Source organism: Vanellus vanellus (genome assembly GCF_965231255.1).
Source record: "Vanellus vanellus genome assembly, chromosome: 3".
Taxonomy (NCBI): domain Eukaryota; kingdom Metazoa; phylum Chordata; class Aves; order Charadriiformes; family Charadriidae; genus Vanellus; species Vanellus vanellus.
In genome coordinates this window covers 126613126-126626476 of record NC_138907.1, presented here as the reverse complement: position 1 = coordinate 126626476, position 13351 = coordinate 126613126, and the positions used below count along the sequence as shown (strand labels likewise).

The 13351-nt window shown below is 42.7% G+C and overlaps 1 protein-coding gene across 1 annotated transcript in view; it reads right to left on the bottom strand.

Moving 5' to 3' along the window:
* PINX1 (PIN2 (TERF1) interacting telomerase inhibitor 1) overlaps positions 1-13351 on the bottom strand; it is a 71088-nt gene that overhangs the window by 38841 nt on the left and 18896 nt on the right. The window contains exon 6 of the mRNA XM_082480804.1: positions 13066-13142. Coding sequence (XP_082336930.1) covers positions 13066-13142 — 77 coding nt within the window. The remainder of the gene's footprint in view (positions 1-13065; positions 13143-13351) is intronic.

Below are 13351 nucleotides of genomic sequence, written 5' to 3'. Positions count from 1 at the left end.
TTACTTACACCGTTCCCCTTTTTCTCCAAGAAATATATGAACTGTATTCATATTAATGAGACATCAAACAAATATATATATACACAAAGGGCTACCTGAAATAATAAATAACTAAAATTGGATGATTTTTTTCCCCTCATCTAAGATTTTTACTCCATGATGAGATATAGCGGTCTAATGAATAATAATAAAAAAGCACCTGCAAGCTTGCACTTGACTGCAACAAGATGTTTGTAGTAATTCCTGTTTCTCTAACTGCAAATATTCATTGCAAAACTTACAAGTTGACTATTTGAAATGAAAATAGAAATTAAAAAAAAAAAAAAGATCGTGTTTTCTGAGAACTAAAAAGCATTTCCTAATTAGCATTAGCCTTTGACTAACTCTCTGTACTACAGTAACTTTCTTCTACTCCCAAGCTTACAGAAATTTCTGCGTAAAGAAGTATTGAGAATAAATAATTTTCTTTCAAGTATTGAAGTACTGAGTGACATTTAAATTCTTCAATATTCTGGAAAACAGGATTTCAGGGCAGACAATATTTTTGATCTTCTCTTCATTTGTTAAAAAACAACCTGTGACACAGGTGACACAGGATCTAGTTAACCTGAGCTGGGTTCGATTCTGCTGCTGTCAACAACATGTCCCAGCACTTGAAGAAATCAGCTCATGGCAAGAACAGAGCAGATTTGAAATAAACCCCAGCAGAACAGAAATGATAAGAAAGAACTAAATGATTAGAACTCTTCAGCCCTGCAGACAGATACACTTCTCACTCTCTGTCCCCTCTACTATCCCTGGTCAAATCAACCCTGGTCTTGTCCTTTTTGGAGGACCTTAAAGTTGAGGTGACACCAAAACAGCCTTGGTGAACCTGGACCCCGAGGGACACGAGCATTTTCTACCGGCAGGTTAAAACTCATCTCTGCAGAACCTTCTGGAGGTCCATCGCAGACTGTGCGACAAATTTCCACAGAAACTAATTACCATAAACAGCATCATCTTCTGTTCCAAAGCCAGAGCACACTTCAACTTGTCTTCACGAATACCCACTGGGTTCGTATTACCGAGAGTCTGCCAAATCAAAACACTTGAATGCACAACCAATTTTCCCCAAGGAAAGAAAGAACAAACTACGCCCAACGGACAGACGTCACATCCCTTAATCCAGTGCAGGGAAAAGTTCAGACACTGTTACGTGTACGGAAACTTCAGAATCCATACAGTACAGTTCCCAAACGCTTTCCAACTCAGCAAAACTCAGGTTTGCTTGAGTTCCCTTTTTCTGTTGCTTTCTTCAGCTGTTGGACCCTTGCTTTCTTGCTATGTCCTCTCAACAACAGACAATCTGGCCTAGCAATCAAAATTGGACAATATTCATCCTTAACACCAAATCTGAGGTCCTTCCCCAAAAGCATTCTGCGATGGAGAAGAGCAAGCCATCATCATCAAGACCCTGGCAACTGCCATATCATTTTAAAGATGATGCTAAAGCAAATGGAGCATAGAAGGTTCCTACTATCCCACCGTATGATCATCTTCTCCATCGTAATCTTCCTCTTTTCTTAACGGAGGGATACATGTAGTTATTAGCAGATGGTCAAATTAGTGACGTTAGTCAGCAGGTCACACTTGCCTATACACATATATGGCAAGAACACAACTATTCAAAGGAAACACACTGGGATTGACGATAGTTTGCAGAGTGAGGCTGTAGATGTAGGGAAAACACAGACAATGGATCTCTTGACCTCGTCTTATTACTTTGGCAAAACTCAAATGAGCCCAAATTAACTTCAAATTGCCAAAATTTTTAAGCCTGTCAGGTAGCTGAAGTGAGGTCAGAGTATCTCATACATTCTCAAGGTTACCCTGATGGGAAAGCTTACCATTAAGTCACACTCCAGCATCACATATTTCTCCTGACTGGAGAAGAAAAAAAAGCAAATGCTTACAGCTGAAGAAAGAACAATTCAGTAGAGAAGTCGAAATACTGGCTTGGAAGTGGAAAAGCTCGTTTCTTTGATTTTACGCACTCTCTCAGGCTGAATCATTTATTTTGCTCCAACTTCTGGTTTGCTTAACCCATCTGAACCAACCAGCAATTTCATAATCAGTTTGATGAGCCAAAATCGGAAGACACCCTTGGAGAAAGGTTAGACACCCTTTAATAGCTAAAAGTCAGCAAAAATGAGACTGTGCTATGAACATCCAGTCCTTCTGGTGTCCCTGCCTACGGCAGGGGGTTGGAACTCGATGATCTTCAAGGTCCTTTCCAACCTAAACCATTCTACGATTCTATGATTCCGCAGGCTATTTGAGCGGATCTTCTTCGAGGGTAATAAAATGTATTCCATTCCCCGATTTCTGAGATAGAACACATGCAGCTGTTTTCCTCTCGTTCCCACAGCAGTATTATTCCCACGAGGTATCAATCCCAAATGCCATCTCACACCGCTCCTACTCAGAATCACAGAATAGTCACAGAATAGTCAGGGTTGGAAGGGACCTCTGGAGATCATCTAGTCCAACCCCCCTGCCAGAGCAGGGTACTCCTTGTCCACAGAGGAATAAGCTCCTTTGTGCAAAGGACCATCACCTTGGCTCTGCGCTAGCCCAGCTGAAGGGAAGAGCACGCAGCGTACGCTTGCACCAGGGAAAGCAGGGCAGGTAGCAGCCTGTGAGATCAACTCCTTGTCAAGAACTTGCCCACCTGGCTTTAAAATCAACAGGAAGCCACCTGCTTAGTTCACACTTCCATACACAAATCCTGTTATGATGGGATCAAAAAAAAACCACGTACTTTTCCTTGTTTTGAACTACTGCACTGGAATGTTATTTATTTTTTTATTTTTTTTTAAGCAAGCTCTTTGATCACACAAATATTTTTAAAAGGAAAAACAAAGCAAAGTTGTCCTATAAAAGCGCAGCCCCATGACAAGGGGTGTTTGGGAGGAAAGGATTACACATGACAAAAATAAGGTTAACTTCATTCTTTATGGAGTTTTCAGAGTTGGAAGGGACCTCTAGAGATCATCCAGCCCAACTCCCCTCCCAAAGCAGGATTGCTCAGAGCACATCCCTCGGGACTGCATCCAGGCGGGTCTTGAAGCTCTCCAGAGAAGGGCACTCCCCCCCTCCCTGGGCAGCTGTGCCCGTGCTCTGCCACCCGAACCGGAAAGAAGTGTTTCCGTGTATTTGAACGGAACTTCCCATGTTCCAACTTGTGCCCATTGCCCCTCGTCCTGTCACTGGGAACCATTGAAAAGAGCCTGGCTCCATCCTCCTTCAGCCCACCCTTTAGATACTTGTAAGTATTAATAAGGTCTCTGGTACCCAAGCCATATTCTTAGGTAGTGGCATGATAATTTCTCACAGTATACACACAGTTAAAGAAGGAAAAAAGCAAAAAAGCACAATTAATATTTGTTTTGTGTTAAGCAGCTTTGCCAAACATTATTGTTTTATGGTTCCTTACACGGTTACACTGCTTTAACACTACGTACACGCCCCACATATAAGAGCGGTTCCGGATCACATTTTCATCCAATTTCATTTAGAGCTGGATTTCCTCCCTCCTTTTTTTTTTTTAAACTCTCGGTGAAGAATCCCCCTGGGGAACCATCTTTCCAGGATAAGGTGTTATACAGCACGCAGATGACAAAATTCAGCATATATAGATGCTAAAAGCCAGTACTAACTGAATCAGATAAGACGAAGTTTTTTACCAACACAGACCTGCACCTTACTTCATATATTTTCCCCAATGATTTCATTAGACCCATTTATGGATGTCAGCTTTGCTTGCGCAGTGCCTGAAGACAAGATACAACCCACTGAAAAGCCGCAGTATTGAAATGACAAAAAACTATCAGCTGTTCCGATTAGAGACCCACTCAACCGCGATACATAGCCGTGACAATGATTTCTGCCTCCCCCTCCCCGCCCCTCCTTCTTTAAACCTGTGCGGCTCTTTTGTGCCATTGAGAAAACAGAAGAACTACAACCGTAACAAAAATTTAGTTTGGGCTTCTCCTCTTGAAAATGTTCACAACCTAAAAACTCCCACAATACAAAAAGCAAGGGCAGCAAAAATCCACCTCCAAAAACGCAGCGCAGCTTTCACACAAAGTATAGTTAAAAAACGACTAAGTTTTCTTGATATATGAATTTGTGGGTAAACCATTTATCAATGACCTGTTTACCTGTGCAGCAGAGTCCCTCAAGCCGAGCGCCATGTCATTCCCCTTTGACTGATTAATTAGCCAATCAAGGGATATTTTTCACTGTGAGGCACGATGGTTTATTCCAGCTAATGCATGGTCTCTAATGGTAACACATTAAAGCCAACTCGGCTCTTTAAGCCTATCGAAGTGACCAAAAGGGAAGGAGAGAAGATAAATCAAAAGAGCTTCCCCCAGTTTTGTTTCTGTTCCTAACAACCCCCCCAAGGAACTAACGCTAGAGGCAAGACTCTTCTCCAATGAAGAGAGAAGAAAAAGCACCATTTCTTCCAGATTGGGAGACATCTCCTCCTCTCCCTCTCTGCTGATATCCGAACGGCAATAATTTATCCTCGGTTGATTAACAAGGTGCTTATAGAATAGGCAACAAAACATCAATAGTTTGCTCTTCCTCCTTTTATCAAAAGCACTATTGGGACACCATGCTGGGCACAGTGGTTTTTACCGGTGCTCCTGGAACAATCTCACCTGCGTGGAAAAGTATTAAAAATATGGCGCAAATTAACACCTTGAGCCTAATTCATTGTTTTTCTGACTCGCTATATATGGTTTTACGAGTTACCAGCTCAAAGCAACAGGGTTTGACATCCACTTTACGTTAGTCTGTGCTGCCAGAAGATTTGCTCTGCCTGTACTAATTGTGCGCAGTGAAGATGCATTCAGCCCTTCAGCTGTACGGTCACGCTGTCCTCATTGTCAGTTTGTGGCACCGACCGGTCCTGGTTTCCCCCTCAAGCATGGGCAAAGACCTTGTACTGCTAACTGCTGGTGCAATCTGGCTCTTAGAGTCCATGGTAAACTGCAGAGCAAAACTGGAGAGACCAAAAAAGTAACCAAAGTATTATAGATGTAGTAAAAAGCCTTTGCCAACAGTCATTTTAACGCATTTCACTCAAACGGTCAGAAAGAGAAAACAAAACAGAAGAACAAACCAACCTAACGATATCCTCTAACAGCGATGCTGCAGAACACAGCGAGCTGCCATCAAAGCCAAGGAGAACTAAGGCACTGGAAGCTGAGTGTTACCATCTCCTAGATCACAAGTGTAAAAATCCGCAGCGAGTTAAGCCACGCTGGTCACAGTAGCAGTGAACTAGAGGCTGACAGACACCTTTCTAATCAGAAGCAGGTTCCTGGGGATACCAAAGGCATAAAAGCACCACTATATTGTCTTGCAGACTATGCCACTAGGTCACCAGCCTCTTCCCGCTAACCAGTATTAAAAATAAAATTAAAAGAATGCAGCCTTCACGAGAGCTGAATAGGTCAAGAGGGTTGAGCAGTAATCACATGCTTACAAGAACAGTCAGCTCTTGCACTGAAACAGAAAATATTCAGAATATAACTTCTTGGACAGGATGCACCTCACCAGTCGATGTCCTCTACAATCAGGGAAGAGGCACTTATCTCTAGGAAAGGTTCGGCTTCGTACATCATCACCATCTTTGGAGAGAGTGAACGCATCTGTTTGGACACCTGTGCCTCATCACTGTGAGGGGAGTCTGGAGAAGATGCCCAGAGCTTCTACCAATAAAGTCGGGTGGGATTAAATCCCCCCTTTTCTTTCCTGTTTTCATTTGCCTTTCCTCTTGGTAAAACATTATATTCATATATATAACATTATATTCATATATCCATATAAAACATAAGGAGAGCCCAACATAAGAAGGACATGGACCTGCTGGAGCATGTCCAGAGGAGAGCCACGAGGATGATCCGAGGACTGGAGCACCTCTCCTATGAGGAGAGGCTGAAAGAGTTGGGGCTGTTCAGCCCCGAGAAGAGAAGGCTCCGGGGAGATCTTCTTGCGGCCTTCCAGTCCCTAAAGGGGGCCTACAGGAGAGCTGGGGAAGGACTTTTTACTGGGGCATGTAGCGATAGGAGGAGGGGGAATGGCTCTAAACTGGAAGAGGGTAGGTTCAGATTGAACATTAGGAAGAAGTTTTTCCCTGTGAGGGTGGTGGGGCACTGGCACAGGGTGCCCAGAGAGGCTGTTGAGGCCCCATCCCTGGAGGTGTTCAAGGCCAGGCTGGACGTGTCCTTGGGCAACCTGGTCTGGTGGGAGGTGTCCCTGCCTCTGGCAGGGGGGTTGGAACTGGATGATCTTCAAGGTCCTTTCCAACCTAAACCATTCTATGATTCTATGATTCACTCTTCCCAGTGACACACAACACATTACACGATTCCATGCTGAAATGGTCAAGTCATATATAGAAATAAGCGCTGTGCAGTTCTAGATTTTAACCCCAAATCTGACAAATTCTGTAACCTGGGGATAATTTAATACCTAGGCACAAGATACTCAGTGCCTCTAAAAATGCAAGTATTCTCTCTGACAATAAAAGTATAATAAAAAAAGAAGGAAATATGTTAAAGACACTATCTCAGTGTTTTCCTACTGTCTTCCTCCGGAACACGCTGACAGCAATTACATTTTTACTCTGATTTCTTAAGGAAGCAAAGTTTCCATAATCATTCTGCCCAGACATTTGTGTACATCACGCACGCTTTTCCCTCCAGCAACTTTTTAATCCAACCTAGCAGAAGCTTAGAGATTTCAAAGATATTAAGATTCTAAAATATTTCATGAGAACAGGCAGCTGGACAGAGAAGGCCAACAGATCAGCATGCACGTGGACAAGGATTTCAGCGTGAGCTCATTGCCTTTAATCATGCAGAATCCAAGACGGTCATAGAACAACTCGTTGGGAGATGTTTTACTTAAATCAATTAGTCTTTGCCTACTCCAATGGGTCTAAAAGCGTTAAAATTCTTTTTTTTTTTTTTTTTTCTTGGCGTCACTTACTAAGGAGCTGGGATTTCCCTTAGGAGACTCTTCCACTGCCTCGCTGACATCACGGTGAGGAAGCCTGCCGAAGAGTAAGCTTGTGTCTTCCTTTCTCTAATTGAAGTTCTCACCCCCAATACCATTCTTGGCTTTTGCCTACCCTGATTACTATCCCTTCCCTTCCTCTGTTCCTCCCTCCCCCCGACCCTCAGATATTTATAGGCAGAGAGGTCATCTTTTTCTGTCTCTTTTCTGAGATGAACGTATCCAGTTCCTCCACTCTCTCCTTCTAGGACGTGCCCTCTAACCCTGTCGCCCATTTTACTAAATCCTTTTGGACTCTCTCCAGGTTTTTGATGTCCTTTTTCTGTTCTGCTTCTCAGTCCCAAATACCTCATGCTAGCTGCGGTCTCCAAAGCAGAACAGTGAAAAACCTAAGTTAATTTTTAACTAATTTTTCTCTTCTGCAGTTTTTTGTTCCCTGACAGTGCTTCAAAAAGGAACACAAAATTATTTTATACACTATGTCTGCAACAGAGACCTTTGTCAGGGGTAAAATAAAAAAAAAAAAAAAACAACAGACTGAACTTGCAACTTGCCTAAAAGTCACAATTGCGAAACCCACAAACACCAATATCATGATTGGTATTTTGCAGAGAGAAAGTTGAGGTGAAGAGAATTGCACCAGTTTACCCATAGCTTCAGCGAGCCCATGGTAGAGCCAGACTTTAATGGATTTTCAGTTATGTCCCTTAAGATTAGCCAACATGCTTTTCTGATAAGTGCTGGGAAATGTAAGTCAGTTGAGGAAGTTCTGCAAAATGTGTCAGAAGACAATTTCCTGATTTAAAAAAAAAAAAAAAAAAAAAAGAAAAAAAGTGAAAAAGCAACAGGGCGGATAGTTACATTTCCAATGACTAACACGGACGAAATCACCATGAACTCGAGACTTTCGGGCTACTTGGATTAGGTAGTTTAAGGGAACTTACGCAGGTTTACATCCAAGTTACAAAAATTTGGAGGAAGCAGATTACTCATCAAACGGCCTGAGCCATGGAAGTGAGATGGATGCAAAACATTCAGTTTTCTACGCATCTCAAACGGAGTTATTACAAACGCGCCGGCAAATCGGAACCACTCCCCCAGCCCCCAAAGCGAAATCAGTGCCAGAATCATGTTGTTCAGCAACCAAGTTGGGACCGTCTGTAACTCATTCCCAAATCCTCAGTCTCACTCAGGAGCATTTTCTCCAGTGATAAGGCTTCATCAGGAAACACAGCTGGATGGAGGAAGGAAATTCTGAGAAGCAAAAAAAATAGTGGGGGTTCCAGGAAGTTCAACCAGATAGGAACTAATGGAATTTGTTTTTCTGTCTCCCCAGCTCCCAGCGTTCCTAAGCAAGTGAGAAAATCAGAGGGAAAGTGGGGGCAAAAAAAGTCTGGCAGATCTTACCCTGCAAAACAGGTCCTCACTGTAAGTCTCCAGAGAGCATCATAATTACAATTCAATATTTTCGATCACTTACTCTCCCTGGGAAAAAACTGCAGACGTTTTCAATTTAGGTCCACTCTGAAGCCCAGCCATTGTTTTTTCTCTCTGTTTTTTTTCACTATTTTTTTTTTTCATTATTAAACAAAGGTGCCTGTGTAGTTTATTAAGGAGGTTTTAGTTGGACAAACGATTTATCAAAAATAATACTACTAATAAAAGAAAAATACCGTTATGTTTAACATTCAGGAGAATTAAAGGTTGCGAGAGTCTACAAATGGTAACACATATCCCAGAACCATCAAAACAATAGCTTAAACTAACATCTCGGTCTTACCACTTCTAGAGAAACTCCTTTCGACCCTTAGGGGCAAACAGCATTTCCTTCCATATCCTCTGCAATTCCACTCTTTTGCAATCTTTACAGTCCTCTGGCCAACTCCCTTTTCCTTTGATAAGGCAGATAACCCAAATTTCAACATCCCCGCTTACTGCAGTAGTGTCAGTGTGAAACAAAAGACGCATTAGCCAGATCAGTCCTAGGAGGCCGAGACAGTTTAAAAGTGAGTCTGAGATCAGCTCTACAGTTAAGACAGCTCAGATTAAGCTAGCACACAACATCTTCTGCTAAAGACTACTCCACAGGTCAAGATCATAAAACGATTTCTAATGACTGTACTAGGAAAGACTGAACACAACTGATTGGAACGGTGTCTCTGTGACATATCTGATTTGTTGAGACACAATTTATCACAGCAGCAGTTCAGAGGGGACATATTTTTGACAAGCACTTCAGAAGAGCCAGGATTATCTTGCTGGTCCAGAGACGGTGTCACTTAGCCTTGAGCCCTTCCACTAGTTTCCATTCGACCAAAAGCACAGATGGTGTTTCCTGGGTTTCACTTTTTTCTCCCCTTTTCCCTAATCTTTAAGAACAGTTTGGTATAACACCAGCCAACCAGCCAGACCTAGTACAACAGTGTGGATGAGCATCAATGTAATACCACTCCCAGGATCTACTGCACTTTAGGCCATTTGTAGAACTAGGAAAGCTCAAAGACCGTTGGATACAACAGCTCTTAGGTATAAGAGAACTCACTCAGATGAAAAACCTGGCCATAACACCATAGAATCATAGGGTTGGAAGGGACCTCTGGAGATCATCTAGTCCAACCCCCCTGCCAGAGCAGGGACACCTTAGAGCAGGTTGCACAGGAACGCATCTAGGTGGGTTTTGAATGTCTCCAGAGATGGAGACTCCACCACCTCCCTGGGCAGCCTGTTCCATCAATAGCATACATCCTTTAACGTTACCATACCTTCCACTGCATCTCTGATGCCTACAGAACTGCAAATGATCACCCAACTGAGCCCGTTTACAGCATAAGCGTTTTGTTATTCCAAAACGTTCCCATCTTCTGCTCCTTAAGTGATGTCTTTCATCCATCCACTGCATTTTGTCACAGGCTTAAATTGGAGGCTTTAAGGAAGGGAGATAGTCAAAACTCAGTTGGACAAGGTCCTGAGCAACTTGCCGTAGCTTGGAGCAGGGTGGTCGATCTGGAGACCTCCAGAGGTCTCCTCCAATCTCAATAATTCTGTGATTCTATGAAAAGCAGTTCTTGCATCTTTCCATGAAGATATACCCAAGATGGTTTTGATCCTGGACCAAAACAACTACAACTATGGGAAACGGAATTATGCTGAATATCTTTGTCAAAAGATGACAACTCTACAACTACGAGCTGAAGACAGGTCGTTCAGCTCAAATCAAATTTGTACTGAATGCTTCTCAAACTGCACCTCTGAAAAAAAGAGGATGAATCTAATACCTTGGGAAGAGCTTTACAGATAGGACTTCAAGCTACAGGATCAAGATACTCCCTTGTACTATCTCGGTTGCAACCACAGCCGGGAACCTGCAATCAGATGAATTGTTAGCAGCAGTTCTGGCACCTATGGCACAGTATGGACACTGTCCTCACCTGCTTTGAGCAGGGACAGCAATATACAACTGTTAGTAACAGCTGTATGGAGCAGGAGCTGCAATTAAAAGGGACTGCAGCCTACCACAGCCTGAAGGCATACTCCAGGGCTCTGATGGACACCGGGACTCTTCCTACATTATCTCTACACGGGAATAGATATGAGCAACTCACTTCCAGGAGAGTGACAACACCTTCCTGCTCCTGCAGTGCGCTCTCTGCCACATCAGGGAAATGCCCAGAGCCTAAAGATTTCAAAACAGAGTGCAAACACACACACAGACAGAGAACAGTACCGCAGATCCTCACGAGGCAGTTCCATTTATGCCACCTTAAGGACCAGGCTCTGGAACATGATGGAAAGGGATCACGAGAGTTCATGGGTGCAACGAAATGAAATTGCTGAGAGCTGGAGGGCCTGAGCAACGCATTTTTGTTCTGTGCAAACTCCACAGATCTCTGATCCATGAAGAAAAGGAGGGCGGAGGGCGGGGGGAAAGCAATTGTGCTGCCTCTGGCTTTCTATCCCTGTGGCTGCTTCACAGCAGATGGTAGCCAGAAGATGACAATTCCGCTCCAAATTACACTACCTCCTGCCTGTATTTGCATGTGCTTAACAGGGAACAGTCTGTGACGTTTTGCAAGAACCGTGAACCATTAGCTTAGTGTTCAGTGAGGGGAAAAAGGAAATCTGCACAGTAGCCAACAGCCAACCACCGCATTGGTGAAGGAATTAGCAAATGCACGCACAAACTTATATACCCTTCACATGCAGTCATAAATGCACATTATTTGCAGTGTCTACCAACAGAAGACCAAACGCTCCACAGGATTGAGTCCCAGAAGCAGCAATAGCACTTTCTAAGCTCATTTTTAGTTTCAAAAGATGCAGGGGACAGAGAAAACAAGACCAACTATTCGGGACAACTCATGGGTGGGCAAAATCTACTCCCTTAACCATAGCACTGTTGATTTGCATTAAATCCCAGTTTGGCTTGCTTCATATTGATCTGACAGCAAGGGAGCTGAGCAGCAGACCCATGGCATATCTAGGCGATCACAAGTCTTAATCAAGGGGGCTCCAATGAGCCAGCTTACCTACAGCATTTGAGACCTCTAACAGCTCTCACGGACTTGAAGCCCCCAAATCCTTATTTCAAGACAGTAATAAATTAAGATGGGTTCTGTTGTGGCTGACGGCCTCCTCCCAAGCTCTTACCTTTCAAGCCAAACCACATGACTTGTAACAAAGGTTCATACTGTTTTTCACGGTGGCAGACAAGACAGGACAGTTCTTAATTTGTTTACATTTCTTCTAACCTCCCAGTTTAATTAACTATAACCGTATTTTTGTAGTTTGGAGAGCAGTACACAGAAAACAGACTTGACATTTCTCTGTGTCCCACCAATAACTTTAAAACCTACGGCACATTCACTGAAATTATAGCACTATGCGGGATAATGGCGAGACCAAATCCTTCAAAGTGTGCAATTCAAGACACCCCACTGAAGTATTCTTTATTTTACAGTAAGAGTTTTTTCCAGTGAAGAATCCCCAGTGGATCACTATTTGTTCTTCACAAGCTCCCCTGTCATTGCGCCTAGCGTTTACACAGCTACAAACCTTATAATACTTTCACTGCTATCCAGGATCTCTTAGCACGTTCCTCCCCCTATTCCTCTCTTCCCAAAGTTCACAGTGGCCTACAGTGAAGTTACAGCACAATTTTCAAGAGTGCTGCACAACAAACAAAGTGTCAGGGTATTTCAGCAATTTCCATTCAATTTAAAACCCCATCTTTCCCCCTAACTACAGGAGACTTCAGAGACCTCTGAACCAACAGGGCAATTCTTGCAACATACTGTGTTTTCCAGACGTTATCTTTTCAAAAAAATTCTTCTGGATGCGTTAGTCATGTTGCAGTATGTCTGTTATTTTATAGACTGATATAGCAGGACTATTCTCTGCAAGTGCAAGATGCTAATGAATACATGAATAAAATAAAATAAATGCTAGTACAAGCCTTGATTTCATTACACAAATCCGGGGAAAAGTCTTCTCATAAAATATTTACCAGTGCTCAAGCCATCTTTGAATCCTTTGCAGCTGTTTCCCAATTCTTGTGAAAACAAGGGCAGTTTGTTGAGGTTGGCCAGTTGCTACTGAACGTCAAATCTTATTTTGGATATCTGTGGATCTTTCAGATCAAGCAAAATTTATCTACTTTGCGATGTACATTGCCTAAGAAGTGTAAAATTAAAATACTGAAGTTTCCTTACTCCAAAGAAGTTGCATCATAATAATTCACAAAATTATGTATTATTAAAGATATTAAAATCACAAAAATATGTATTAAATGCACTCTTATTTCCTAACGGTTCAGAGCACAGCCCTCCACCTGCAGCCTTCACATGGAAACAACAGTAACTTCACAGGGAGGAGACCCCTTGCTTTTGATGGGCGTGTGGTAATCCCATTAGCAGAAAGACATTTAAATATGGTTTTGTTGTAAGGGATAATATGCACAGAAACAAGAGAAAGGTGAAACCTCTTGTTTACCTGTGTCTTTATACTCTTCTGTCGCTTCCCAAATATGCAGGACAGATCATCTTCACTGCGCGAAGAGAGATCCTTACCTGAAAGGGGTAAAAGAAGGAAAAAAAAAACCACAAACATCACATCTGGTGATGACAGGCACATTTTCATAACACAAACTCTAACCCACAGAGGTAGCGAAATTTTTTCTGGAGGTGAAAAAAAATCAGGAGAACATTAAAGACACTAAATGAAGGCTGACCATGGCACTCACGTACAGGAGAAAATGTGTGCGCGTAGAGGGAAAGGC